General features: G+C 40.2%; 2 protein-coding genes across 4 annotated transcripts; both read right to left on the bottom strand.

Annotated features, from left to right (window-relative positions):
* Positions 1 to 3,071: 3,071 nt before the first annotated feature.
* ccdc17 (coiled-coil domain containing 17) lies at positions 3,072 to 14,840 on the bottom strand. 2 transcript variants are annotated; one of them, XM_017721557.2, is made up of 14 exons: positions 14,340 to 14,840; positions 14,077 to 14,181; positions 12,489 to 12,542; positions 12,245 to 12,344; positions 11,208 to 11,352; positions 10,930 to 11,034; positions 9,733 to 9,866; positions 9,530 to 9,652; positions 9,114 to 9,223; positions 6,512 to 6,594; positions 5,933 to 6,148; positions 5,323 to 5,545; positions 3,958 to 4,068; positions 3,072 to 3,769 (listed from the first exon to the last, which is right to left on the bottom strand). In XM_017721557.2, the coding sequence occupies exons 1-14, from the start codon at positions 14,550 to 14,552 to the stop codon at positions 3,665 to 3,667; spliced, it is 1,827 nt and encodes a 608-aa protein (XP_017577046.1). In that variant the 5' UTR covers positions 14,553 to 14,840; the 3' UTR covers positions 3,072 to 3,664. The 2 variants fall into 2 exon arrangements, with proteins under 2 accessions (XP_017577046.1, XP_037390838.1); XM_037534941.1 differs by lacking the exon at positions 14,340 to 14,840 and having other exon boundaries at positions 12,245 to 12,409; positions 14,077 to 14,165.
* A 241-nt stretch (positions 14,841 to 15,081) lies between these two features.
* gpbp1l1 (GC-rich promoter binding protein 1-like 1) lies at positions 15,082 to 23,695 on the bottom strand. Of its 2 annotated transcripts, none has more exons than XM_017721548.2 (12): positions 23,446 to 23,695; positions 20,962 to 22,166; positions 20,512 to 20,620; positions 19,924 to 20,053; positions 19,503 to 19,819; positions 19,237 to 19,312; positions 18,888 to 19,084; positions 18,383 to 18,523; positions 18,060 to 18,215; positions 17,792 to 17,910; positions 17,107 to 17,209; positions 15,082 to 16,923 (listed from the first exon to the last, which is right to left on the bottom strand). In XM_017721548.2, the coding sequence occupies exons 3-12, from the start codon at positions 20,569 to 20,571 to the stop codon at positions 16,768 to 16,770; spliced, it is 1,455 nt and encodes a 484-aa protein (XP_017577037.1). In that variant the 5' UTR covers positions 20,572 to 20,620; positions 20,962 to 22,166; positions 23,446 to 23,695; the 3' UTR covers positions 15,082 to 16,767. The 2 variants fall into 2 exon arrangements, with proteins under 2 accessions (XP_017577037.1, XP_017577030.1); XM_017721541.2 differs by having other exon boundaries at positions 20,512 to 20,625; positions 23,446 to 23,694.
* Positions 23,696 to 27,465: the final 3,770 nt, after the last annotated feature.

Raw genomic sequence — 27,465 nt, 5'->3', positions numbered from 1 at the left:
TTCTGTGGAGTTCACTTTTAAGGAAGAACGCTAGTGCACCATGTGGGGCCACCATACATTTGCTTGTTTTTGGGTTGCATTAAAAGAACAGCTATTTATTAAGCAACTTCATAGGTTATGTTCACTTGCACAAGTCCAGATGAAATGAGCTGGCAAAGTACACTGACTTGTCCTCAGTGCCTCTAAAACCAAAGCACAACTGCAGCTATTGAACAAACATGAAAGTGAAAAGCAGAATGCACTGCTTCTAGTATTTGCTGTCTTTCATTCCTACCTCAAAATATCTCAGTTGATTCCCACAAATGAAAGAGCAATTGTGGGGTGATGTGCTGTGAAAGGGTGTGTATTGTGGACATGGAAGGAATCTTTTGTGATTGACCAAATCATTCAGTTGAATTTAGCCATTGTTCATTTCTTCATTCAGTTTACTATAAAAGGTATAATACTGGCATAATTGTCTTTGCAGATGGAAAAGTATACAAGTAAATTATGAAATCATTGCAGAATCTGCACTCTGAGGTCATGCAGGTCATTAAAGTGATAAGCACTGGAACATTCGAAGTGACTTCATATATCATATTCACCGACTGGCCACTTCATTAAATACACCTCCTTGAATATACACTCATTGTCCTTTTGATCAGCTCCACCTACCATATAGGCGCACTTGTTTCTCTGCATACCTAATTAGCCCTATTTCACCCTGTTCTTCAATAGTTAGGATCCCTCAGGACCACCACAGTGCAGATTTTATTTGGGTGGTGAATCATACACAGCACTGCAGTGACACTGACGTGGTGGTGACGTGTTACGCCGGCACGAATGGATCAGCCACAGCGATGCTGCTGGAGCATTAAAACACTGTCCATGTACTGTCCACTCTATTACATACTCCTATCTTGTTGGTCCACCTTGTTGCAGTTTGTCATCCTCTAGTCCTTCATCAGTGGTCACAGGACACTGTCCATGGATGTTTTTTGGTTGGTGGACTATTCTCAGTCCAGCAGTGACACTGAGGTGTTTAAAAACTCCAGCAGCACTGCTGTGTCTGATCCACTCAGACCAGCACAACACACACTGACAGACCCAAACCATATCAGTGTCACTGCAGTGCTGAGAATGAGCCACCACCAAATAATATCTTCTCTGTGATGGTGCTGTGGGGGTCTGATCACTGAAGAACAGGCTAAAAGGGGGTAATAAAGTACACAGAGAAACAGATGGACTACAGTCTGTAACCGTAGAACTACAAACTGCACCTATATAGTAAGTGGAGCTCATAAAATGGAGAATGAGTGTGGATCCAAGAAGGTGTACTTAATGAAGTGGCCGGTCAGTGCACACTGGCAGATGAGAAAAACTGCTCAAACATTGTTTGATATACCGATGACTGATGAACACAAAAAATGACAGAAACAGACAGTTCAGAGTATCAGAAGGCTGACATCACCAGATGGGCTGCAGTCTCTAACTGTAAACCAGCAGGGTGCAGCTACATGAGAGGGGTTTCTTTGCCTAATGCTATGACCATGTCTGTATCACTGCTGTCAATGCCAATTCTGTGGTCAGAAACTGACCGATGATGAATGAGGTAGAGGACAACAACAGAATTCAGTCTGTAATTCCAACTCCACCTAGCGGATCTATAAGGTACATGGACCTAATAGATACAAGGCAGGATAATAAACTGGCAACTATGTGTATCTGAATCTAACCAATTCATTTTACTACCAGTGTACAGTGCTGTGAAAAGGTATTTGCCCCTTCCTGATTAGTCACAGTGAATGTTTTTAGGAAAAAACATACATTTTAATATTATTTATAGAACAAACAACTCCCCCATGTGAAAATGTAACTGCCTTCCCAGTAACTTAAGCAACAACTGAACCAAATTTAATTGAAAGCGATTCAAATGATTGAACACTGTCAGGCTTGAATGCAGCCAGCCCTGCTTAATGTAAACCTCACTCATATAGAGGTTTTCCATTAGGGTGATGTAGTCACCACAAATTTTTACTAGCACACTAGTCGTTTCTAGAACACCACCAAATATCGTTTCTAGAACACCACCAAACCACAGTTATTATCTACAAACTTTATTATCTACACCCACGACCCTGAGGGAGAAGCAGCTTAGAAAGTGTGTGTGTGTGTGTGTGTGTGTGTGTGTGTGTGTGTGTGTGTAATCTACAGTTATTATCTACAGCCACTATCTACGAACTGATAACCCAAAGTGGATCTTTTCAGTGGCCAAAATTTCCCCCAAGGGCCCAGAGGAAATCACCCAGGAAGTCCAAAGATTCCAGGAGAAAATCCACAACAGCAGGTATCTCCTCTGTTAAAGTCAGTGTTCAACTCCACAGTAAGAAAGAGACTGGTATTCATGGAAAACAGTAGGGCAGAAAACACCGCTCACCAGACAAAAATCAATACTCATCTCACATTTACTAAAAAAAAAGCGGACAAATCTTTTGAGATACTGTACTTGGACCGTCCAGTTATAAAAAGTGCAACTTTTCAGACCACACAGGCCCTTTGTATCTGCTCTAAAGCATGTTCTGCACTTCAAAATAGGAACATCGTACCAAGATTCATGTAAGGGATAGTGGAAAGGATGCTTTGCTGTAGTGTTATTATTGAAGGAACTGTGGATTCTGTACTACATCAGAGAACTCCTAAAGAGAGTGCCTGTTCATCTGTCCATGAGCTGAAACTGAACCGGAATCAGGTTATGCAACAAGACAATAGCCCAAAACAGAAAATCCACTGAAAAGAAACACAATTCATGTTTTGGAATGGTCTTGTGAAAATCCTGACTCGATAGAGGCACTGTGGCTGGGCCTCAAACAAGCAGATTATGCTTAGTTGAAGTAGTTCTGCAAACTCCTCCACAACAACGAAAGTCTGACATTTAATCATATGAAGCGTGCTGCGACTTCTGCTAAAGGTCATGAAGCAAGTTATTAATTTTAAGGGGCAATTGCTTTTTTTACATGGGTTACTGAGTTTACTGGGTCTCTCTGCTCCTTAAATGAATGAAATAATAATTTAAGATTTTTTGTGTTTTAGGGGTTTATTTAGAGGTTTAACAATGCAAAATTGTGACAATGTGCATTGTGCATATTTTAGAAAGCAATTGTGGAGAATGGACATTCTATACATTATGATATGTAACACAACATTTCACTCCAGCACACCTTCGGACTCCTGGCTCCAATGTCATTTGTACAAAAATATCATCCTTTTTCTTCATTTGAATTTTGTTCAAAATATCACAATACCAAAATCATGAACCCAAGTTTTGTGAATCACATCAAATCCTGGGGTCATTACATCCCCACTAATATTGCATTCATTTAAAAAAGTATTCACTGTGACAAATATGCAGTGATGGAGAAAATAAGAAGTGGGGCAAATATTTATTTACAGCCTAGATTTCTCAGTAGAAACAAGTAAAAAAAAAGGGAAAGCATATTTTAGCTAAAAAAACAAATCCACGCAATATGTTTGCAACTTTCAAATCAGCAGAGATGAGTGAGAGATCCCCACCTGCATTATGATTTATCAATAAGAATGCTATGAATTAGACAACAAAACATAACCAACAAAACAAAGCCAATTTCAACAGGCCAGATCAGATTGTGGTGGGGTTTATCTCTCATTCTCACCTTTGATCTGTGTGGGGATGTGATGAAAGTAAAGAAAGAGATGAAAGTGTTGGCAGCTGTGGTGCTTGGGCTTCCAAGACTGCTGATAAGTGCGAGATCACCTGCAATAATGAGAAATAACATGACATGATTTGCTGTCAGAGTTCACCTCAAAACAAAGTCTAATTTAAAAGAGTGCACTCAACCGAGACAAATTCATAGTGTTTATTATGATGTAGACCATTCCAGTAGAAGGTACAAATCAATGAAAAGCAAAGATGGACATGAAAAGAGTTAGTGAGTTGCATACCATTGGTGGGAATTTGTAGTGGCTGGTATTGTTAGGATCGATCTTGGTGAGAGACTGTACACCTCCATCACGAGCATTCACCACACGGAGACAAATCTCCATGTTGCCCAACTGACCATGGAGAGAAAAGGTTGTAGAGATTAGATTAGTTTCGACAGTGTTCTGATAAACACTTCAGATCCAAAAGTATTCAGACTTTGCTTCTAATGGTGAATAATACTTTAAGTTACAGTTATCACTGACTCGGGTGTTCAGTTGCACACACAGCTTCTGTAGTCTTCAGAGAAAAGCATTGCCAATAGAAAGAGGTAATGTCCCAGCCTCCTGCTAGGCAACCTCCAACCACTAGGAGGAGTCAGCGAATTGGGATGAGCTAAATGAGGCTGATCAGGTGCAGCAGTGCACGCTTTACTTAAGAAGAGCTCTCTCAAAACTCACTATGCAGTCTTGAGTTTATGCTGCCATATGCATGTCTCTACCATGTCTGGTTAATGGTATTCTCTCAGGTCTTGAGTTTTTGAACTCTGGGTTCACTTTCAGTTGTTTTCCTTGTTTACAGAATGGGATGCTCTGGAGAAGTCTAGCCTAACACATGAGCCTAATATAGGCCCGACAGCAAGCGTTGGCCAAAGGGGTATAAGGCCCCCAACACTGGGCTGTGGAGCAGTTGAACTACATTCTCTATAGTTATGGAGCTCCATCCAATACATTTGGGATGAGTTGGAGTGGAATTTATTCTAGATATCCTGGTAGCTACATTACGTCAGCTTTTAGCTTGTTGTCCTCCTCATTTGATGAGCAATTTCTGTCATTTGACTAATCCATTCCTTGTTTCTTTCTTTTGTAATGATGATTTGAGAATAGTTACTACAGTTACACACCTGCAATGTTGATTGACTGGTATTGGACTTCCTAACAGTAACAAATGATAAATCCTTCAGTGTTAATTAACTGATGGAAAAAAAATTAACCAGCTCTTCATCAAAAATTCACCCCAAACAATCAGAAGGGGGTTTCCTAGTCTTTTAACTGAAATACTTCACACTAGAGATGGTTGCCAAGTAGCCATTTTTAACAGATTTATCATTTTGGCTAAATGAGTCTTGGCTTAGATGTACAGTTCTAGGAAAACTCTTTAATTCATATAGATACTTTGCAAAATATGGAGGTTCTTTGATCTTTAAAAAGGTCTTCACACTCACAGCATTTACAAAAATTAGTCTTTAAAGAAAATGAATGAAAAGTCATTTAGGGAACCAAAAGTGGTTGTGTGCTCAGTGTCTTCACTCCAAAAAAACTATTTTTGGCTTCTTTATTTGTAAGTGTAGTTAGAAACAAGACACATCTGAAGATGTTTTCTTTTACCTGAGGAACAGAGTTGAGCTGGCCTAGACTGAGAGAAGGCCTCAAAGGCAGACAGTGAACTGGAACCCTCCAAAATCCACTCTGAACCTGGTTGTGCTGGTCAAAAAGCTGCAGCCTGGTCCAGCCTATGGGAACAAAGCCATGGACCTCCTGACCAGATGAGTCTAAACCTCCAGCAGCCTGCAGTTCCAACATCAAAGAGAGGGCTGGAGATGGATGCATCCTACAATGAGATGTGGTATGTTCATGTGAGTTTTAAATACAGCCTCACTGTATTCAAAATAGAGCATGTTACCAATAGAAGTAAAACATTAGTGATGAAAGTGCTGTATGGAATGGGGCTCAAAATTCTGTCCAAAAAACAACCTTATTAGAATTCTTGTTTTAATTAGAAAAAATGATTATAACACAGCTATGGAAAAACAGCGCTGTTTGTCGATAACCTTATTGAGTTAAGAGCCATTTAATTGTAAGAAGAGTGCTATGGATATAAAATGTTTTGTGCAGTTTTATTTTTACTGTAATATTATTTTTCAGAATTCAGATATCATTTCAGCTTGGATTGAATAGCTCTGGATAAATCTGTGCAATGCTGCCAAACCTGAATTACCTCGGCACAGACTGTTTGACAGCCAGTAAGCTGTAGTTTCCAGGGTTTCTGCTCAATGTAGACGCCAAAGACCCAGCAGGCTGGCACTGGACAGGTGGCATGGGGGTGGGCCACCCCATCTCTTGCCCTCCAGAGTAGAGTCGAGCTACCAGATAAACTGTTCTAAAACTGGCATCCACATTCAACACCATGTCATAGAAGATGACAAATCCAGCCCTGCATACACACACATCGTAATAAGTTTTGTTTAACTATGATTCTGTATCAATACCATAGTGCTCACTGCTATTAAAAGAGGGAAAGCATTTGTGTAGGTAGTAGTGCTTTATTTTCCAGCTGTTGCTGGACACAAGCACACAATACATAAGCCAAGCTTTTCTCTCTCTAACAACTCGTTCTCTATGCAGCTCATGACACACTCTCTTTCTCTCTGCACATACACAAACTTACACCCCCAGTCCATAGCAAAATGAACCAAGTGCAAAAGCTCTGGAACACATAATTTCAAAATGTTACAGTACCAATTTTTTTAAGAGACACATGAGGTGAAACAGAAGAGTAAGAGAAATTTTGACTCACACAGGGTCATAAGGAGCAGGACCAAGGCTGTCCATAGGGTCAGGAACATGTTTGCCCAATAGGGAATGCATCAAAGTAGAATCCTGCAAGATTGGTTGAGCAAGATTGTTTAACAGGATTGAAAAAGGAACAATAAGGAAGAGCTCAAATGGAAATTGTCTAGCATCTATGGGTCACCAATCTAATTTGCAAAGGGCTGGTGTGGCTGCAGGATTTCTTTCCAACCAGGCAAGAGCACACCCCATAGGAAAAAAAAACATGCTTTAATCTCTTTCTGCTCAGATATTTCTCTTGAGGAAAAGACCCCAGTAATCTCATGTGCTCTTGAGTTCTCTCCTTCATCTTCCTTTCATTTCATGTCGTTTTTGTTTAATTTTATTTCTCCTAAGGAATTGTAGGAGAATAGACACAAAGTCTCTGAGCCACCAAAAAGCAACAAGTCATCAATAAAAATCATCAGTTGTTTGTGGACTGAGACCAACTAATAACACAAGTGGAATCAGATGTGTTTCAGCTTGATTTGGGTGAAATTCTGCAACAACACTGCACTTTGTGGATGAGAATCGGTGACCACTGATCTAAGCATCAAAGTCAAAGCGAACTTTAGTGTCATTTCTTGTCACCACAGATGTGTGTGAGGAATTAAATATAGTTACCCCAGGATGCAGTGCTACATTTAACATAGAAGATCAGATGTCAACAGAGCAAACAGATAGACGAGCAGCAGACAAACAATGCACTATACAAAAAAGCCTCTATACAACATACAATTGTATACAATAACTATACAACTATTAAGCACAGGACAGTAAAGACTATACAGTGTATGATGGAGTATATACTACATCTAAATAGATGTATATACTATATGTAATAATAATAATAACTTAATCTCAAAAAGGTTCTCAGTATGTGAAATGCTAATAAAAGCAGAAAACATTGATTAGTCAATTTTGTTAGACCTAAAGTACTAAACTGAAAACCATATAAACTTGTAGTTTTTCTAAACACATGCTCATTCCATATTTGATTCCAGCAACATGCTCTAAAAACTGGGACAGAAGTGTGTTTACCACTGTGTTACCTTTCCTTTTTGAAACACACATTTTCAATAAGAGACAGTTGTGGACCACAAGAAGGCCAGTCCAGCACTCTGTACTGCTGTTTTAACACAGCCAGAATGTGGCTTGGTGTTATGTTGAAATAAGCACAGACGTATCTGAAAAAGGCAGCAAATGTTGCTCAAAAATGTGTTCAGCATTAATGATGCTTTCACAGACATCCATAAACAATCTGAAAGGTTGACTTGTCAAACCACATAACATGTTTCCACTGTGCATCAGTCCATTTCAGATGAGCTCTGGCCCAGAGAAACTGGCAGCGTTTCTGGATGCTATTGACATATGACTTCCACTCTACATAGTACAGTCTTACCTTGCATTTGTGGAGGCAGCAACAGACAATAAACAGATGTTTATTAACAGCAGTTTTACAGTACTCCTAAGCCCATGTGGTGATATCTATTACAGAAATATTTTTCCAACCGTTATTAATGCAGTGCCATATGAGGTGTCGAAGGTCATGGGCTTTTTTTAGCCTTTTCCTGTACGCAGAGATTAGTTTGGATTCCCTGAATCTTTTGATGATGTCAGGTACTATAGAAGGTGCCTTCCAATTCCTGGCTGACTGTTAGATTGTTTGTTGATGCTGAGGCACCATCTTTGTCCACATTATCAGACCACTTTACTTTATAGGTGCACTTTGTAGTTCTATAATTACAGACTGTAATCTATCTGCTTCTTTGCATAATTTGGTAGACCATTTTCCCCTGTTCTTCAGTGGTCAGGGCCCACACAGGAACACCAGAGAGTTAAAACACTGTGTCCACTCCCTTAGACACACTATCCTTGTTGGTCCACCTAGTAAAGTCAGAATCAGTAGCTCATCTGCTGCTCTGCAGTTTGTGTTGGCCATCCTCTAGTCCTGCATCAGTGATCACAGGACACTGCCCACAGGACACTGTTGGCTGGACATTTTTCGTAATGGTGGACTACTCTCTGTTCAGCAGTGACACCAAGGTGTTTAAAATGCCAGCAGCACTGCTGTATATGATCCACTCGTACCAGCATAACACACACTAACACACCACCATCATGTCAGTGTCACTGCAGTGCTGAGAATGATCCACCACCCAAATAGTACCTGCTCTGTGATTATCTTGTGGGGGTCCTGACCATTGAAAATGGGGTAAAAGGGGGCTAACAAAGTATGCCCAGAACTACAATTTGCAAGTGGAGTTGATGAGCTGATAAAATGGACAATGAGCATAGATGCAAGGAGGTGTACTTAATATTGTGGCAGACTGGTGTATGAAAAATTCAAACTAAAAGGCACTTCCATGAACATTTCACATGCATGTTTAATGGTAGTAATAATAATAATAATAATAATAATTTTGATAATAATTTTAAAATCTCTGATGATGATTATTTTTAACACAGAAAAAGTTCATTGTAATTACACCAGTAACAGTTATTGAGATATTTAAAATAAGACTTTGTAGGACTTGGACTGAAACTTGGATTGTGCATATAAAACTCACCAATGCCCGAGTTCCTTTCCTGCCTCTCTCCAACTCCTTCTTCAAGCTGGATATCTCTGCCTGAAGCCTGGCCAACTGATGGATCTGATGCTTCTGGACCAAACTAAGTGCTGAACCCATTTCAGTAAAAAAGCCAATGTAAAGGACAGTGCTAGCCAATAACTAGTCAACGTTTCAACGTTTCAACAAATGGCCAGCAACTATGTGTAAAAAATTCTGTGAATCGATCATGTATGTTTTTCTAAAACTGTCACACCCAGATTTCCGCTTGCGAATCCATCCATCCATCCATCCATCCATCCATCCATCCATCCATAAATACGTGACATGTAGCTTGCTCTGTTTGCTCAGTAATGCTAGGATCATTAATCTCTTGACTGGCTAATCTAAACATCTTCTGAGCTGACAAGAGTTACCCTCTTCCCTTCTGTGTCTGTCCCTGACCAACTGCAATCTGAGGATCTCCTCCTCCAGCCTCTGGTTGTCATGTTCCACTGCCACAAGGTCTGAGTCCACAGCATGATAAGAGGTCTTTGCTCCTGCGGACAGTAATGGGGAATGACAGGCTTCCTAATGACTGAAGAGAACATAACCGAGCACCACACGCTGCATTACTCACGCCTTTTTGTCGCCTTGTGCTCATCTCTAACTCTGGCCTGCTCCAGTGTGTAAGCTTCAGCCTGAAGGTCATGCATGTGGGCCAGGACCTCTGGATCAGAGCCACCTGACTGTAGGTACACTAGCCGCAAGGATCTGTAACCAAAAATTGGTGAAGAGGAGTCTTGTACTTAAGTAACATCGTGGAAAATTATAATCTATTTTCTCCTAATCTGCTTGAACAGGACAAATTCCATTGAGGCTACAGTCTCATTTTTGGGCACCCTACACGCAGCCTAGAGTGGGTTTTCACTGTCAGAGACCACCCTTGTTTATTTTGAAAGTGCCCGGTCAAAACAGACTTTAAGTACAAATTGTTCATTATTCAGAATAAAAACACAAACATATTAAACAGAAAACTACACAGAGCTCTCAACACTAAATATATATTTTCAGTATTTAGTGTGATGACCTTCTGCTTTTATACAGCTTCCTTTTCAAGAGATTTGCCTTTACATTTCCAAGGTTCAGCAGAAGGTTGCATTTTCTGCTTCTTACAATACAAATAATTCCAATTACAGATCTGAAATTTAGGCTCAGTGTCCAATGTTTGTGTTCTAGGTAGAATTTTCTTCTTTTTTGTGTATTTCCTTTTCTTAGCAATGACTTCTTGGCAGCTGCACATCCTTTCAAACCAATAGGGTTGAGCTGTCTTGTCACAGTGGAAGGATGGACAAAAACACCAGTGGATTTTTTCAGACCTGAAGTAAGACTGGATTATTTTGTGTAATCTCCTCAGAAATATGTCCATTTAACTCACATTTCATGGCCATTTTGACTGAAAATGGAATAAATGAGGTTTGATTTCTGACTTTTCACAGCATATCTTCAAATCGTATATAGAGATACTCTACACAATTCTATGCAATATGCTATTAACTATACCCAGAGGAATCATAGACCAGCCACTGAAAAGCTTGAAGACCCAAACACAAGACAGGACATTCTGGAGGAACTCTATCCATATGGTTGCCAGTTGTTGGAAATGACTAAACAGCACTTAATAATAACAATTATTATAATTATATACACAAATGTACATAGTTATACTAGAAGGTTGCACTAGAAATACTTCCACTACACTGCAATGACATGTCCCTCAATTCTCTGACTTTTGCACCGTACTGAATTTTATATAGCATAGTGGGATGAGTCAAACCGTATTTGGCTGGAGAGTGGGCCATCCACAGAGATCAAGTCAAAGGTGACATGTTGCGTCTTCTTGTCCTCTGGAACATCTGAGGAAATATCAGCTTCTTTCATCCTAAAATGAAGGAAGAGAGAGACAGACTATCTATCTGTACTCTATTGTAAAATATTTTTTTTCAGTTCAACCAGACATAGAAAGTAAAGAACAGGTGGGACATTTAATCACTTTCTCAACTAAGGAGGCAAAGCTATATCTGAGCTTATAGACAATTTCTCTCTCTCCCTTACCCCTGTAGGCCATTGATCTGAGTGCTGAGTTGGTGCAGAATATCTTCATTCTTCTCCTCTTGCTCTTTCAGCTCCTGCAGCAGGTCCTCCAGATGAACTGATGATTTGCCATGACCAGACAACTCTGCCAGCCTGCGTTCTATTTCTACACACACATGCACACACACACACAATACACTCACCTAGCTCTTCATTGGGAAAACTATGCTAATGTTGGGTAGGGTCTCCCTTTGCTTTTAAAAGAGCCTCAAATCTTCATGGCTTGTAATCCACAAGATGTAGGAAACATTCTTTTAAGATTCTGGTCCATGGTGATGTGATTGCATCATGCAAGTGTGTTTTCAGGTGTACTTTCAAGCTGTGAACCTCTCGTTCTATCACATCCCAAAGGTGTTCTATTGGATTCAGATCTAGTGAGTGCGAAAGTAAATGAAGAACACTGCTCCTTTTCATGGTCATGAAAACCGTCTGAGATGACTGAATACTGGAAGTAACCATTACAAAATGGGTAAATTGTGAGCATGATGGGATGCACATGGTCAGCAATAATATTCATATGGGCTTTGGCATTCAATCAATGATTGACTGGTATAAACAAGCCCAAAGTGTGCCAGGAAAACAGTCCCCACACCATTACACCACCTCCACCAGCCTACCACCAGTTGACACAAGGCAGGTTGGGACCATGGACTCATGCTGTTGGCACTAAATTCTGACCCTACCATCAAAATTCATCAGACCAGGCTACGTTTTCCCAGTCTTAAACTGCCCAGTTTTTGTTATCTTGTGCCCACTGTAGCCTCAGCTTTTTGTTCTTGGCTGAGAGAAGTGGAACCTGATGTGGTCATCTGCTGTTGTAGCCCATCCACCTCAAGGTTTGCTGTGTTGTGCAGTCCGATATCTTTTTCTGCTCACCACAAATGTACAGAGTGGTTATCTGAGTTGGTCTCTATTTGGCCTATATGTTTAACTGCAATAATCAAGCTTACCTGTTGTAATATGATTTTTTGTGTATGTGAGTGTAAATAGGGGTTCACCTTTCCTCTGCTGCACCAGCTGAGCGTTATGTGCTCTGATCTCAGCCAGTTTCTGTCCATGGTGCTCAAACACTTCCCGAAGCCTCTCGTCATTAACCCTCTGACCAACATAACACATTCACAGAATGCTTTTTACCATTATTCAAAAGTAGACTTTCAAGAGAGCTAAAAAAGGAGACACAGAAAACATTTTAAGTTTTGTTTCTCTACCAGATATTTCTGAATACTACAAAACAAAACTGACCTCTGTATGTCTTCTGGACAGGCTTTCTTCAATTGACATCCTGAGCTTGTGAAACTGAAATGCAGGATTTATAAGATCTGCAATAAGCCAAGATTCTAAACAAATTCTGCTACAATCTTCTGTTATATTTCTGCACAGGTTTGGTGTTAGGGATGTTTAAGTTCTTTAAATATTTAAATATTACACAGCACCAAGTACAATACTTGAAAGAAAAAAACACCATAAAATGAATATTTTCTCTTGAATATATGTTGCCACACTTGTTGGTACCGCTAGAAATCTAACTAAAGTATTATTCCATTCATTTTTCATGTTCTCAAATTCACCTGTTATTTGGAACACTTAAATGCTCAGCCATGACGTCCTGATTCACTGGGGTATTAATATGAGGTGGCACACAGGCCAAATTCCCTATTATTCACATGAGAAAGACTGGAGATTACAGCAGCGATGTTTCTGAGCTGCATAAATCAGGAAATGGCTACAAGAAAGCAGCTAAACAGTTTAAAGCAACTGTATATGTTAAAAATCTGCCAAGGAGACAACCTACATCTATACTGACCCCATGCACAGTGAGTAGGATGGTATGAGTGGCCAGAGAATCTTTAAGGACCATAGCTGGGATGTTGCTGTTATTAGCTAGGTCTTATGGTCAGAATGTTTAACCCCAAGATGTTTGGAAGAGTTGCAAGCAGAAAGCCTCTGCTGTCATGGACAAACTCAAGTGCCTACAGTTTGCCAGACATTACTGGATGTTTCGGTGAGACCTTGATCTACGGTAAGATGTTTTTGGTAACAATCACCAGGTGGGTTTGGCATAGACAAAAAGGTACCTAATTTCTAATCTCCACGAAGTATGGTGGTGGATCTGTGATAATGCGGGGCTGTTTTTCTTCTAGACAACTTGATGGAGTCCATGATGCCATGTATCCAAACAAGTAGCAGCAGATACTAAATCAAAACCTGAGTGGCTCAGATAGGATGCTTTACCCTGGGCCATGGTTTGATCTTCTAGCAGGACAATGATCCAAAGCACACATCAAAATCAGCACCAAAATGTTTCACTGACCACAAAATCAAGCTTTTGCCATGGCCATTCCAGACTTCTGATCTAAACCCCATAGGAAGCCTGTGGGATGAGCCGAAGAGGAGAGTCTACAAACATGGACTTCATAATGTGAAGGATCTAGAGAGGTACTGTATGGAGAAATCCTCTCAGATCTCTTGCCATGTGTTCTCTGATCTCATCTCTGCAAAGGGAGGCTGCATAAACTGTTGAATAAAGAGGTACCAACAATAGTGGCACACTTTGATTTGAGAAAAATGTTTATTTCATGATGTTTTTTTTTTCCTTTCAATTACTGTATTTCAAATGAAGCATAAATTTTTCTTAATGTTTTGAATGAAAGACCAAAAGGATAAGCAATAAATATTGTTGTGTACAGCCTGTTTTGCCCCCAAGCGCTGGCCCTATAGGTCAGTAATGCATTCCTGGCTTCTCTGCCATTGACATCCTGGCCAATACTGTGCATCATTTATCAGCATCAGCAGCAATGATCAGAGCTTGATTTTATGGAATTGGTATCACCTCAACAGTGAGCTGGTTGATGACCTGGCTCTCAGCTGTACTGTCTTGAAGGTCAATCTTTTGCCTGTCCTTTTGCCTCAACAGCTGATTCCTCTGCTCTCTCAGCTGTTTAATAACAAAAGCAGACAAGTCCTTATTCACATTTGACATTGACAGTGTTCCCAGTGCTAGCACATCTCAAATATATGAAGCAGATTTAGCTGTACTGACAAGTTGGAAATAAGTAAGTCTCCATTAAAATACTCCCATGTCATTTTACTTACAGAAGTAAGATCAGGAGTTTGTGTCCTTTTAGGGGCAACTCCTCTCAAAGCTGCTCTCTCTGGCTGTCTCATTTCCACACAGCTTGTCTTTAACTTTACTGGGTCTCCTATTTCACTTCCAATACAGAACCGGGTCTTGTGCTTATCCAAAAGGCCAAATGACCGGAATGTCATGTTACAGTTGCGACAAATGAACTCTTCCATGCGCTCCATTCCAAATTCAACCAGCCATATAACTTCAACCAATTAACTTTCACTCAAATTATTGTGAGGTAGCCTCTTGATTCCTTCAGACCTGTTGTTGAGTTACTCCTCAGCGTTTCCCAGTCATATTTAAACTCCTTTTGTTGACTGTTGAGGTTTTGTTTGTTGGATACAGTCACCATGTCAATCACTTTGACAAAGGACGTTGATAAAGAAGGGGTGGAGATAAGGGAACATGCATCTGCATCACAGATTAGCTTGCAAAGTTAGTTCTTCTCTTAAATTCATCTGGGCTTGTTGGATCCATTTTAAACCAGATTTTGTGCTCCAATTAATACTTTCTTCTAAGCATTTAGGCAGAAAACGAAATGGTAGACATATTTGGCAAACTGGTGCAAAATATTTATTACAATTTTTTTCTTCTTTTTTTTTTTTCTCCAAGATGCAGTAGTTTTTGTTTTCGTTGTCTCAATACAGATAAACCCATACATGACACCTTATTACCTGCAAATCTGTAAATAACGTTAACAAAATAATCTTAATCTTCCAAAACTCACAATTTTTATTCTTATATTTTTTACAATCCACCCTGAATATCAAGGCTGCAGGAACAACATAATGCAAACAAAAGAAGAAAAAAAAACTATTTGTGGGATTTTTTACAGCTGTACCAAAATAAAAAAAAAAACTTAAATCTGTAATAAAGCCTTTTTATACCCTATCAGCGAAAACAAGGTACAAAAAAAATGGAGATGCATAATTTCCACCAGCAGTCCCTCATGAAATACAGAACTTTAGCAGATGGGTTTCTACTGTTCCATTAGCTGCAGGGATACAGAGTGTAGATTTATCATAAACTCATGTCAACAGAATGCTTATGTTTTCAGAAAAATACATCAGAGCCAAGAGAAAAGGTCTACTTTTCAGAATAAAAACTCTGTTCTGAAAAAGCCAATTAGAAATCCCTCATTATAGGAGCCATTTCTTACTGATGGATCAACTGGCAAGGCTGTATTCTCCTCCAATATAGATTATTTTCCCCCAATAGCATACACTGACCGTGCTGAAACATCTTTTGACCAATCACACCTTAGAGGCAATGCTCTGAGACGCTTAGGCTTCAGGAGAACATTAACCATGTCGCTTCTGAACAGTCTTCATGAGGCAAAGAGTACAATTTGACTCAATTTCTCATAGAACAAGAACTATCTGAGACTCTGGAAGCTCAAAACAAAAAGATAAAATCCTGGCTGTTGTAATAGATGCTGTTGTTATATCTTATTCAATTCCATTGCACTGAAACAGTGAAAAAGACAGTGTGTCTGTGAAGGTGAGTTAATCCAGAGAAAAACCATAGATCAAAGACTTCTATTGCTGCTTTAACACCAGTGCTTCCTCATTAGACCCTTCACTCTGAACGTTACCTTTATTTCAAAAGCTAGGCAATGATACACCCTGACGTAAGCTACATTTCAAATCCAACTCATCACTTTGAAATACGCTCACACTTGCAGTGAAATGTGGTTATACCTAGTTCAAGAAGCAGAGTGAGAATGGTGGAACCAGTACAGTTTGAGTCAAACACCAGAAAAGGAGTCATATTTTAGCTGCCCAACTGCACTAGAGCTGTAATTCTGTTGGGGGTTTGTTTTAGTGCTTACTTGCAGCACAGATGACTGGCTTGAGTTGATTTCCATGAGGGACTGGGAGCAATGCCGCTGTCAGTGGCTCACAATGATTGTTTTGTCTTAACACTAATGCTACGAATTGTTTTTGCAAAAAGGAAAAATATTTGAGAAAGGTGTCAAAGCCATTTTATAGAACATTCAGATGAAGTCATATTTCACGTTAAATCACGGTTATAATTGGTGTTATTATGAGTTAGTCTTTTTTCCCAAGCAAAAACAGAAAAAGATCTGGGGGGGATGTGTGTGGCTTTTCATAGACATTTCTAGTTTGGGATAAATGGAAAAACAAAGTAGAGAAAAAGGAGAGAAAAAAAAAAAAAAAGGAAGAAAGAAATCGCCCATGAGCCATCAACTCCGTGTTCTCTCTCTCATTGGGATATGATTGATGTCCCTTGTCCATGAAAACAATATTTTCACTTGTTTCCTTCTTTTTGTTTGAAATAAAAGGTGTGATGAAAGAGAGAGACAGAGAGAGAGAGCACGAGAGAGCAAATATGAGCAATGGAGGAAGAGAACAGGGGGGTTTTAAAGCCACGTTAGGTATCTTCGTCATCGGAAGTCTGGCTGCTACTGCTGGTCTCGGACTCGGAGCCTTCGTCCAGGCCAGGGTTCGGGGTGTTCCTCCAGGCCAGCAGGGCCACACCTCGAGGCTTCGGGAGCACACCATTACGACCCAGCCCATTCTTCTTCAGCTGAATCACACACAAACACGATCACTGACACGGTCAATGGAATGTTCCAAAAAAATACGAAACGTAGTTGAACATACCCAAACAACAAGGCATTAAAATAATTTTTAGCAAAATACAAAGAAGGTTTAAATCTGAAAAATCCAGCAGAAGGACTCATTTATTTCTCATGTGGGTGGACTGTACCTGCTCAGTCTTAGCTTGAAACTCTTTGAGCTCATCCTCTGTAAGGGGCTGGAAATTGTCATCATTCTCTGGGTACTCCTGCCAACCCATTGCTTTAAGCAGCCTACAGACAGAAATTATGGATGTCACCATGTCTGCTGGATGTATCATGTAAATGAGATTTGTAAAAATTACTGCAGTGTAAAGAGAAGTCATGCTGCATTCTTTTGAGCGATAAAAAAAGGTTATGCTGTAGAGAAACTTCCTGACTCAGACCTTTACAAAAGGTGCATAGAGAAACCAGGGGCAGGATGTCTGCAATGTAAATTTAGCCATTTTATTTACTATCCAAAATAACCAGTAAACTGACACTTGCCTTCTGAGCTGTAATACAGCGTGATGTATATTACACTAACATATGAATGTATTAAATAAAACATTTTTAGCCAAAATCTTATTGCAAAACTGTATTGCAAATACATTCTTCCTTATGTCTGAGATATTGTAACAATTCAGCTGTAAGAGGCATTAAACACAGACATCACACCTCCGTTAACAATTCAATAGAACAAAGCACTGCACATCAGAACAATCAAAAACTTTTACTTAATCTTAATGACCGAATTATGCAGAAATTTTGGTAAAAAAGTGGAATTCCCCTTATAGCGACGATGGCCAGTGAAGGTAAGTGTATCTGACTCCTGACCTGTGCTCAGCTTCCAGTGAGCTGGATAGGTGCTCAGTGTCTGAGTCACTCAGAGAATGAGACATGCCATTCTCATGAATTTCTCCATACTCTTTTGGCTCAGGAGTACTGCCCTCTCCCTGAAAGTCATAAAGAGAGATTTAACAAAGCAAAAGCAAAGACAATACTAAGACATCAAGACACATGAACAAGTTAAGAATAGCTTGACAATCATTTTGCACAATTAATTCTTACAACAGCAACACGTGTCCGTTTTGAGTAAACTCACTTCGACTGGATTTCCAGGGCTGTGGCATCCGCTCACCTCTCCATTCCTCTCATCCTTCAGCCCACGCAGGAACTCACTCTTGCGGTCTGTGCTGCGGCGCATCAGCTTCAGTCGGGGAGGAGTGATGTCTATAGGTGGGGTAGTGCTGGAAGGTGGCTACGAAAGAGCAAAAGGACAAAAGAAGGTAAGCCAGAAAGTCAAGATGAAACACTGATCATTGATATTCTCCTAAGAAGTAGGTGCCCAAAAAATAAACAAATGGATATATTCACACAAAATTAAGAATGGAGCACCATTCTCTAAATGACAGTCTGGATCCTAACCTCTTTAGGAGTGCCATGGGGTGGTGCGTTGACAGGTGTCAAAGGTTTGGTCACAGACACAGGGCTGGTGAAGGCTGAATCCCGACCAGAGAAATGTAAACCCACTTTAGTTTCCCTTCCATTGGGTTTCCATGGGCCAGTCTTCAGAGAAAAAAAAAAAAGAAGGGAATAAAACTGAACTTCCATATCTAGGTAATCAGTGAAGTTGAGGAGACAATGAGGTGCCTTGCATTTTCATTTTTATCCTCTTAGTCCATTAAAGATCCTACTATTTGGCACATTCAACTGCTAGCACCACAGTCAAATCAACTTGAGCAATCAACAATCCCATTCAAACACATTCAGAAAACATTTAAGCTCACTTTTATTCAACATCACGTTATCAGAAAAAACACAACCAAAATCTCTAGTGCCATGTAACTTATACAAAAGTAGGCAACACACCAATTGTCTGATTAGACATCAAATTGAGATAAGACCTTAACAACTGAGCTGAATGTAGTACCTTAGTTGGGGCAGTAGCAGGCTTAGGGACCAAATTCTTGTAGACACTGGGTCCAGTAATGGGGACTTTGGAGCCATTAGTAGGCAGAGGACCAGCACTGGCAAAGCCAGCAGAGAATGCAGCACTGGGGTCCTCCTTCGACACTTTCTTAATGACCAGCATCTTAGACACAGCCTGCTTAGCGCTGGGAGGATTCTCTGTGAGGTGGAGAAGAACCGGCATTGGAATATCCCAGACACAAATTATTCACATAAACTGTGATGTTTCACACAAGTTTCACACAACACCTTTTCAACAAAATAGTGGGGGCAACTGATGTTTACTTTAGAGGTTAAAAATGCTTCCTTACCCCACACGCCTGCTGGAGTTCCCACAGCGCGAGTCTGACTTGCTGGCTTTCCAGTTGTCTCAGGATTCAGGGAGGGCTGCATTTTATAGAGAAACATAATTAATACTAGTACAACAGTAAATACCCCTGACCAAAATTCACAAGCCTGGATACAATGACTAACGCTACGTACTTCGTTAACACTAACCTGCAAGCATTATACATTACTTACAAACATTATCCAAACCATGTAACAAGAACACACAAAAGTAAGAAAACACACTCACAAAATCCTCTTCAACAAACTTGAGCTTGTCATCGTTGCGCTCCTCATCAGAGTAACGGTCCTGGAAGGGACCTCCCTTGCGGGAATGGAAGTTGCCATTGCGCTGTCGATGGCCCCCCTGCCTGTCCCTGTCGCCTCCGCCGCGTTTGGAATGGCGGCCATGATGATGGTGAAGGCCCTCTTGGCCCCGTGGGGCCCCATGCCAGCTGGGGGTCTCCTTCCATCCATGTCCACTGCCTAATCCGCCTTGGTTGCCCTTAGCTACACCAGAATCCACTGAATCATGCCTCAACAGAGATTGCTGCTGCCACCCATCACCTGGAGAGGGGCAGAGAGCATTTGTGGTCACTGATAAGAGAAGACAAAGTGCAATTTCTTCCAGTCGGCTGAAGGAGAAGTGGCTGCTTGTGTGCTCGTCTTACCTCCGGGAGCTCTAAGCGGGTCATTGTTGAAGAAACCATCAGAGGAGTTGTGTCTGCGGCGGTTCACTCCCGGCCGTATATCTCCACGTGGAAAGTGTTCTCCATGCTTCTCAAGGGGGGCTGCAGGGGACTGGGGTAAACACCAAAAAGCACACTTAAAACAGATATATTATTTGTTCTTTTTCATTATAATTACTATTTAGTCTGATCATTTTTCTTTTCATTCTTATTTATTACATCCACGTACAAATAAACCGAGTTGACCTATTTAGCTTTCTGTCCTGACCACATCCATTCATTAGCTGCATGCCTACTTAGTGAAGCAGCACATGCCTGTGCTAAAGAAATCAGGTATTAGAATTTATATCACTCTTTTACTCAAGTCATTAAAATTAAATGCACTCATATTAAAACAGGTTTGTGCTAAAGTTTAAATCTTTTTGCTAAAGCTCAAAGCAGCCAGCAATTCTAAAAATGGGCAGAGATTTAGTGAGAGATAAAATAAGTTTGTACAAAAATATCAATTTGCATAAGAACAGATGACACCATTGCTATGCACAAATATGAAAGCAACATATGGTGTCTCACCTTGGCAGGTTGAGGCGTGGAGAAGTTAAGCCAGGCAGGAACAAAGTCATGCTGCGCCATTTAGGTCCAGTGTCTCCCGTCAGTTGATCGAGGCATCAAACCTCATGGCCTGAACTGACAGAACAAGATGACAACAAATCATGTCTGCCTTCATCTACTGATTAAAACACAGTGTCCCTCTGTACCCAAAGTACTGAGCATTAATAATTCTTATGCAGCAGGATAAAACATAAGAAAAAAAATTAATGGCACAATACTTAGTAATTCATTGTCGAATAAACAACTGTAAATATTCAAAATGCATACATGCAACAAATTTAATTTAGGCTGACTTGAGAACATGCAACTAATCAAGTGGGTTACTACATTTGAAAGTGCTAAAATTAGCAATTTCACAAAAAAACAAAAAAAAACAAAAATGATCTATCCCAAGTACTCAGAGCTCCTTACCCCAGAGTCGTAAGCTCTGTAGTCCAGTGGCCCTGTCCTTGGCTCTGTTTGTGCAGTTGGCCCAACCAATCCACTCACACAGCTTTTGCTGTGCAACCAAGCTGCAGCCACAGGACAACAAAAGCTTGCCACTGACAAATTCCAGTCTCCAGGATGGTATAGTGTGTGAGGGGCTGGTAGTATGACCTTGTTTTGGTGTCTGGATGTCCCCCGTACTGTTAAATTGGAAGATTGGTGTAGTGGTCAACCGGAGGAGGGGAGCTGGTGCTTTGATCAACAGGACAGTTAGATGGTAGTGGAAGAACAAGATGTGGAAAGCAATGTGTGGTTGAATAACGATGCCAGACTGACTCTCCACGACACCCTTAATTCGCTGATGGTAACAGTGTGCATTCAGATTGACAAAATAAGATGCTCTGAGGCAAAATTATGTGGAACAAAATTACAAGAGTTCTAGACCAGTCTTTTCACCTGGAAGGCTGTGTTAGCAGCACGTTGTGCTTGCTTTGAAGCTTAGAAACACCTTTTACAAACTCATTGTAAGCTGAAGATGCACACACCAAAAAAGAAGAAAGATATGGTGGAGCAATACCACACAATGAAGTGTTGCAGAGTCACGAATCAAATATGTTCACCTCATGAAAACAGTGAGGGTGCAACGTCAGGGCAAAAGAAGGGGGGCTGATCCGTCACATCACAAAAGCTGAGGGTGGTGTTATGGCGTCATGGACGTCATGTTTTATTCTTCAACAGCTCATAATTGGGACCAAATTATAAAATGCCATGAAAGAAAAACTTGACATCTTTAATCTCTGCCACTCCTGGTACTTAAGCTTGTAGGCCACTATCACGTTAGGCTACCAGTGTACGTGAAAGGAAGTATGATCTGATCCTTAACAACTCTGTAGATTTCCCAGTTCATCAATTCAGAACAGGCTTTAACAGAAGAGCACCCTGACACCAGAGTCCACAGCTTTTCAACACAAGTGATGTTAAACACAGCACTCTGTGCATTGGTGATTCACCAGCAACTCAATAATACAAATCCAATGGTGCTGCAAGGTGAAAGGTGGGCCTGATCAGTCACAACAGTTGCACCGGTTTAATAGTCGAAAGAAGAGAGTATGTCTTGTCCGATAAAATGTGTTATGAAAAAATATCCAGTGGGGTGGTACTTCCCTTCAATTCAACTCTGCAGACCAACTCTGTAAAACAAAAACAACAACAAAAAAAGAAATTTTACTTAAATTTGTTTATCTTCAGACGCCTTAATTCACTCCCTGAAATCTTAAAATTAAGAAACTCGAGCATATCCAACATGTCACACATTTAACTACAGTCTACTATACAGCAACCTGCTCTCCTATACCTCCTAACGACAGTAGCATCAGGTAGTTATTACCTACAGTTTTCGTGATCATGAACGTTTTAATCCTATACAGCTAAACATGCTGCATCTCAACATAGCAGCAGACAAACTGTCCTGCTTTTTCCATAAACATGCCTGAACAATCCCCAAACAACAGCGGTCCACAAAACATTTAGGATACACCACCAAGAACAATTTATTAAGGAAAAAACGCAACCAGAAACTGGTTAACAAATAAGCCACTGTGATTAAAATAGGCTCACTATTTCTCAAAAATCACTATCTGGTCCTAAACTTGACCGTTAGAGTCCCGCGTCCAGCGCTCAAACATCTCAACATGACTAATCAGCCTAATGCCTCAAACGGACTCCTGTTGAAAAATATTAGCTAGTTAGCGCTCACACGGAAACGTTACGAAGTCCATACATGTAATATTAACGCAATTTCGTACATAGTGCACGGATATTGAGGCGAATTAACGAGCAAACGTAACCGAAAAAACTGAACTAGTAACTTACGAGTGTTGGAAACTAGTCGGAGAGTTAGCTAGCAACAGCTAGCCAACAACTTGAATGGTCTCATTAGCGAGAGCACATCGCTAACCTTGCCTGGAAAAACTACCGCTGCACGCAACTACCGCCAAGTCACTACAAGCGAAAACAATACAACATCCCCTAGAAAAAACACGACTACTATATTTGAGCACTTCAGTAAGTTATAATCCGTGTGAACTATCGCCAGTTAGCGCGACGCAGTTCTCAGTCGGCCGTAGGCCATTCAAAGTGGAGCTGTAGCCTTAGCTAGCTTAGCTGCGATAAACCATGCAGCGAAAGACGGCTTACAACAACCGAGCGGGCTCGCAAGAGGAACAACGCACGGGTAATTAGTATTTTAGCGTTATGAAATTCTCAAATGATGCAGCACACGTCCAAACAACTACCCAAATTCCTCAAGAACGATTGTTTTTTATTAGCAAGCGATAGCTACGGACGTAGCTTAGCAGGCTAGCAAGTTAGCAATTCGTGTAAAAAAATAAAGTGTTGCAAAATGGCTCCCTAGCACCGCCGAAGCCTTCAGCGTAACCACAGGAGAAACATCTCCGCACGCACACGCACCTTCTCGTCCGCCGTCCGTCCCGAACAAGTTCAACACACACACCGAACGTGCTTCTTTTCCAGCCCGACTGGCGGCGTGAAGGCGGTCGCGGCTCGGCTGTTCTGTAGGATATTCCGTGCGCGGTTTTGTGTTGTGTTTTTAAATCCCACTCGCTCGGACTCCGTCCGCCGTGTTCCTGTCCACTTCTGCACAGACGAGCTAATCGAGCGCAGAGCGACGCGGACGCGTCACAACATTCCCCAGCGCTCGTGTGCGTGTGTGCGTGTGTGTGTGTGTTTTCTAAGATGCCTTATTAATTCTTCTGCGGTTGAATGAGATATTTTTAATATATAATAGTTACATTACTGCAGTGTGGCTTAGCATCAGCCGAGCCACAACATCAGAGCACTTACTCAGCGAGGAAGACAGGCAGAAAAGGCTGTTGCACTGAAGCAGGAACCAGCAACTTATATAATAGAAAATACACGTCTTTCAACTCATCGTGAATCAAACCTACGCTTGAATGGTTTATTATCATTATTATTATCATTATTATTATTATTATGACAGTAATAAAAGTGGCATGTTTTATACAGCTCTGCTGCACTGCAGCATGCCATAATTAAGTAGGATAGGCTGTGTTGTAGTGTGAGCGACGAGGCAGTGTTTTGGATTCAGCGATGTGCAGCTTACATCAAAATACATGAAGCAAGCAAACACAATAGTGATCGATGTCACAATGCATTACATTTACGGCATTTGGCTGACGCTCTTATCCAGAGCGACTTACAATTTGATCATTTTACACAGGCAGGCCAAAGTGGTGTTAGGAGTCTTGCCCAAGGATCCTTATTGGTATAGAGTGTAGGGTGCTTACCCTGGTCGGGGATTGAAACCCAGTCTACAGTGTAGAAGGCAAAGGTGTTAACCACTACACTAACAATAATGAGCATTTTTACGCTTATTTTTCGTCTGTTTGGGGTCATTATCTCGTTGGAACATCTGTCTTCACCCCAGATTCAGTTTCTGAAGATAAATTCACCTCTCATGTCCTGGAGCTTCGCTCAGTGTAACGCTACGGTTTGAGGAGAAGCAGCCGCGTATCATGATGCTGCCACCCCTGTACTTCACTACTGGTGTTCTTGGGATCACACGCACAACTCTCCTTTCTCCAAACATGACAAGCTGAATTATTGCTAAAGACTTCTATTTTTTTCATCGGCCTGGAGTATACTGTTCCTTAGGAGTTTTGGTTAAATGTTTTTTTTAAATGATCACTGATTTTTAGCTGAAGGGTTCTGGGTGGCATGTGGGAATGGAGATTGAATTGTGGTTCATTGCTTATTGCTCTCTGTGTAACTCCTGCTGCTTTCAGATCATCCTGGAGCTTTTTCCAGTGACTCCTGGCTTTTGCTTTCCACTTGCATATTATTGAACCAGTGATAATGACAGGTATGTTTTAGGTCTTTTCTTTGGCTATACATACATATATACATATATATATCTCCATCCATCCATCCATTTTCTTCTCCATCAGGGTCGCGGGGGGTGCTGGAGCCTATCCCAGCAGTCATTGGGCGGAAGGCAGGATACACCCCGGACAGGTCACCAGTGCATCACAGGGCAGACAGACAGACACAGACAGTCACTCACACATTCACACCCAGGGGCAATTTAACATGTCCAATTGGTCTGACTATATATATATATATATATATATATATATTAAGTTGTGTACATAAATGTATATAAATCAAATTGATTCTTTTCTTTCTTTTGTTGCTCACATTGGTAAGTACAAAGTTAGAAATTATGTGTGTAAATGTGGACATGCTGTGGATATATTTAGGTTTACAGTTGTTGACTTACCCCATCCTCTACCACGTCCATCAACAGAAGGGGCCCACCTTTAAGACCACCACTGTCCAGACATTGTTTAGTTGGTGGAGTGCAGCAGTGACATTAACATGGTGGCATGGCATAGTGGTGCTGAGCAGCTCATTCAAATCCTGTATATCTACTTGATGCACACCAGTATAAACTTAGCGTTTAAATGCTGTTTGTTGTGTTTTTCAGTATTTTACAGTGCAGCATCACATCTGACAGTACTCACAGTTTTTGTATCCTTTCTGCATTTTCATCCAACAGCGTTCTCTTATGACACCCAGAACAATATCCAGCTTGCGCTGCACAAATACATAAAACAACCATTGGGAACCCGATACCCCCCCCCCCCTCAGAAAAAAACAAACAAACCCAAAACCAAAATAAACAAAACAAACATTTAACCAGTTTCCACCCCAAAGCATTTGTAGTTGTAGTTCCTCCCCACTTCTAAATACATCATCAGACAGTGGTTTACCCAGTCAAGCCTAAAAACATCTGTCTTGAGACTCTTGAGGCACCACTGTAGGATGTGAGCAATGGTTCAATTAAAAATTTTGACTGACATGCCCTTTTAAATATTAATCAGCCAGACTAATAATATTGGACTGTAATGTAATTGTGATTTGTTGCCGGAGATGGCCGGAAGACGGGGAGCAAAGATGATCAACTTGTGACCTTCAGTCACAACATCACTTTGTTTAAGTCTTTTTTTCTAGATGATTTTCATTTTTTGAAAAGAAAATGTTTATATATATATATATATATATATATATATATATATACATACACATATATATCGCTGTTGTCAGAAGAAAACCTCATATCTCCAAAATGAGAACTTTACTTTTAATGTAAGTCAATGGAACCAGACTTTTTTCCAAGTCAATTTGGGCCATTTCTTTTAGTCCATTCATCGTGAAATTTTCACACAATATAAAGGGTAACAAGTATTTTCAAATTGTGTCAAAAACTGAAAAATGTCAAAACACACACACACACACACACACACACACACACACACACACACACAAACACGCACGCACGCACGCACACACACACACACACACACATATATATATATATATATATATATATATATAAATCTCACTGGAAACAATTATGAAGTGTATAATCTAGTTATTATGTAAGTATAATACAAGTATAACAACAACAAAAAGAGTATAAAAAAGATTTCCACATATGTTTTATGAAGCTGGTCAATTTTATTGTAACTGTATAAACAAATGCACTGTGATTCTGGTCTGGAACATATATACATATGATTTGATTGCATTAAGCCACAAGAGCATCTTTAATCCTGTTACATCATGCGTTCAACAGTTATTCTTTTAGTACATTGCAAGGCACATTGTAGTTACAATATGTAACGGTGTAACTGCAATATGCTTTTTCCCATATTGTCACTTCTTCATGTCTGTGCTTTTCATTAGAAATGAAGACGGTGTAGAGAGTTGAATAATTACATTCTGATGTTTCCATTCTCTCCAGGAACGTTTGAAACAAGCAAAAACAAAACTGACTTAGATGGGAGTTCAGCAAAATACAAACCAGGTTTAATGTGTTTCTATAGGTTATATTACATAACTATGATTTTACGTTCTTACAAACTCTCATTCTGGCATTTACCTTGTTTGAGTGTTTCACAGTTTAATGCCTTGCTGTTTTTTTTATTAGACTTTATGCTGAGTTCTACTATGTGAAAGGTAGAACTGAGTAGTAATTATTTGGAGATTAATTTGGAATAATTGTAATATACATTTTGCACTACTGTTAAACCAACGCATAAAAACTTATTTTAAGTTTTATATAGTCTTATATATAAGCTTATATTTTATCAACGATGGCTCATAGAAAAAAGTATCCACGTTAAACTAGTTCACATCCACGAGATCGTGGATTTTCAGGATTGTCTTTGTCTTTAATGCAAATCAGCACGTTTGCCTCGCAGAGAAACCACTGACTACATGCAGCTCCAACTGTGCTCGTTTTCAGCCCACAGTGCGAGATAAGTCCACTAGTCACTGAATGAACAGGGCCTTTAATAACTTTACAAACTCTGGCGACATTTTCCTGATCCAGTTACATCAAAATATATAATAAAGAATTATATATATATATATATATATATATAT

Source organism: Pygocentrus nattereri, chromosome 26, assembly GCF_015220715.1.
Source record: "Pygocentrus nattereri isolate fPygNat1 chromosome 26, fPygNat1.pri, whole genome shotgun sequence".
Classification (NCBI taxonomy): Eukaryota; Metazoa; Chordata; class Actinopteri; order Characiformes; family Serrasalmidae; genus Pygocentrus; species Pygocentrus nattereri.
The sequence above is the reverse complement of the archived record's forward strand: the minus strand, read 5'-3'. Positions and strand labels throughout refer to the sequence as shown.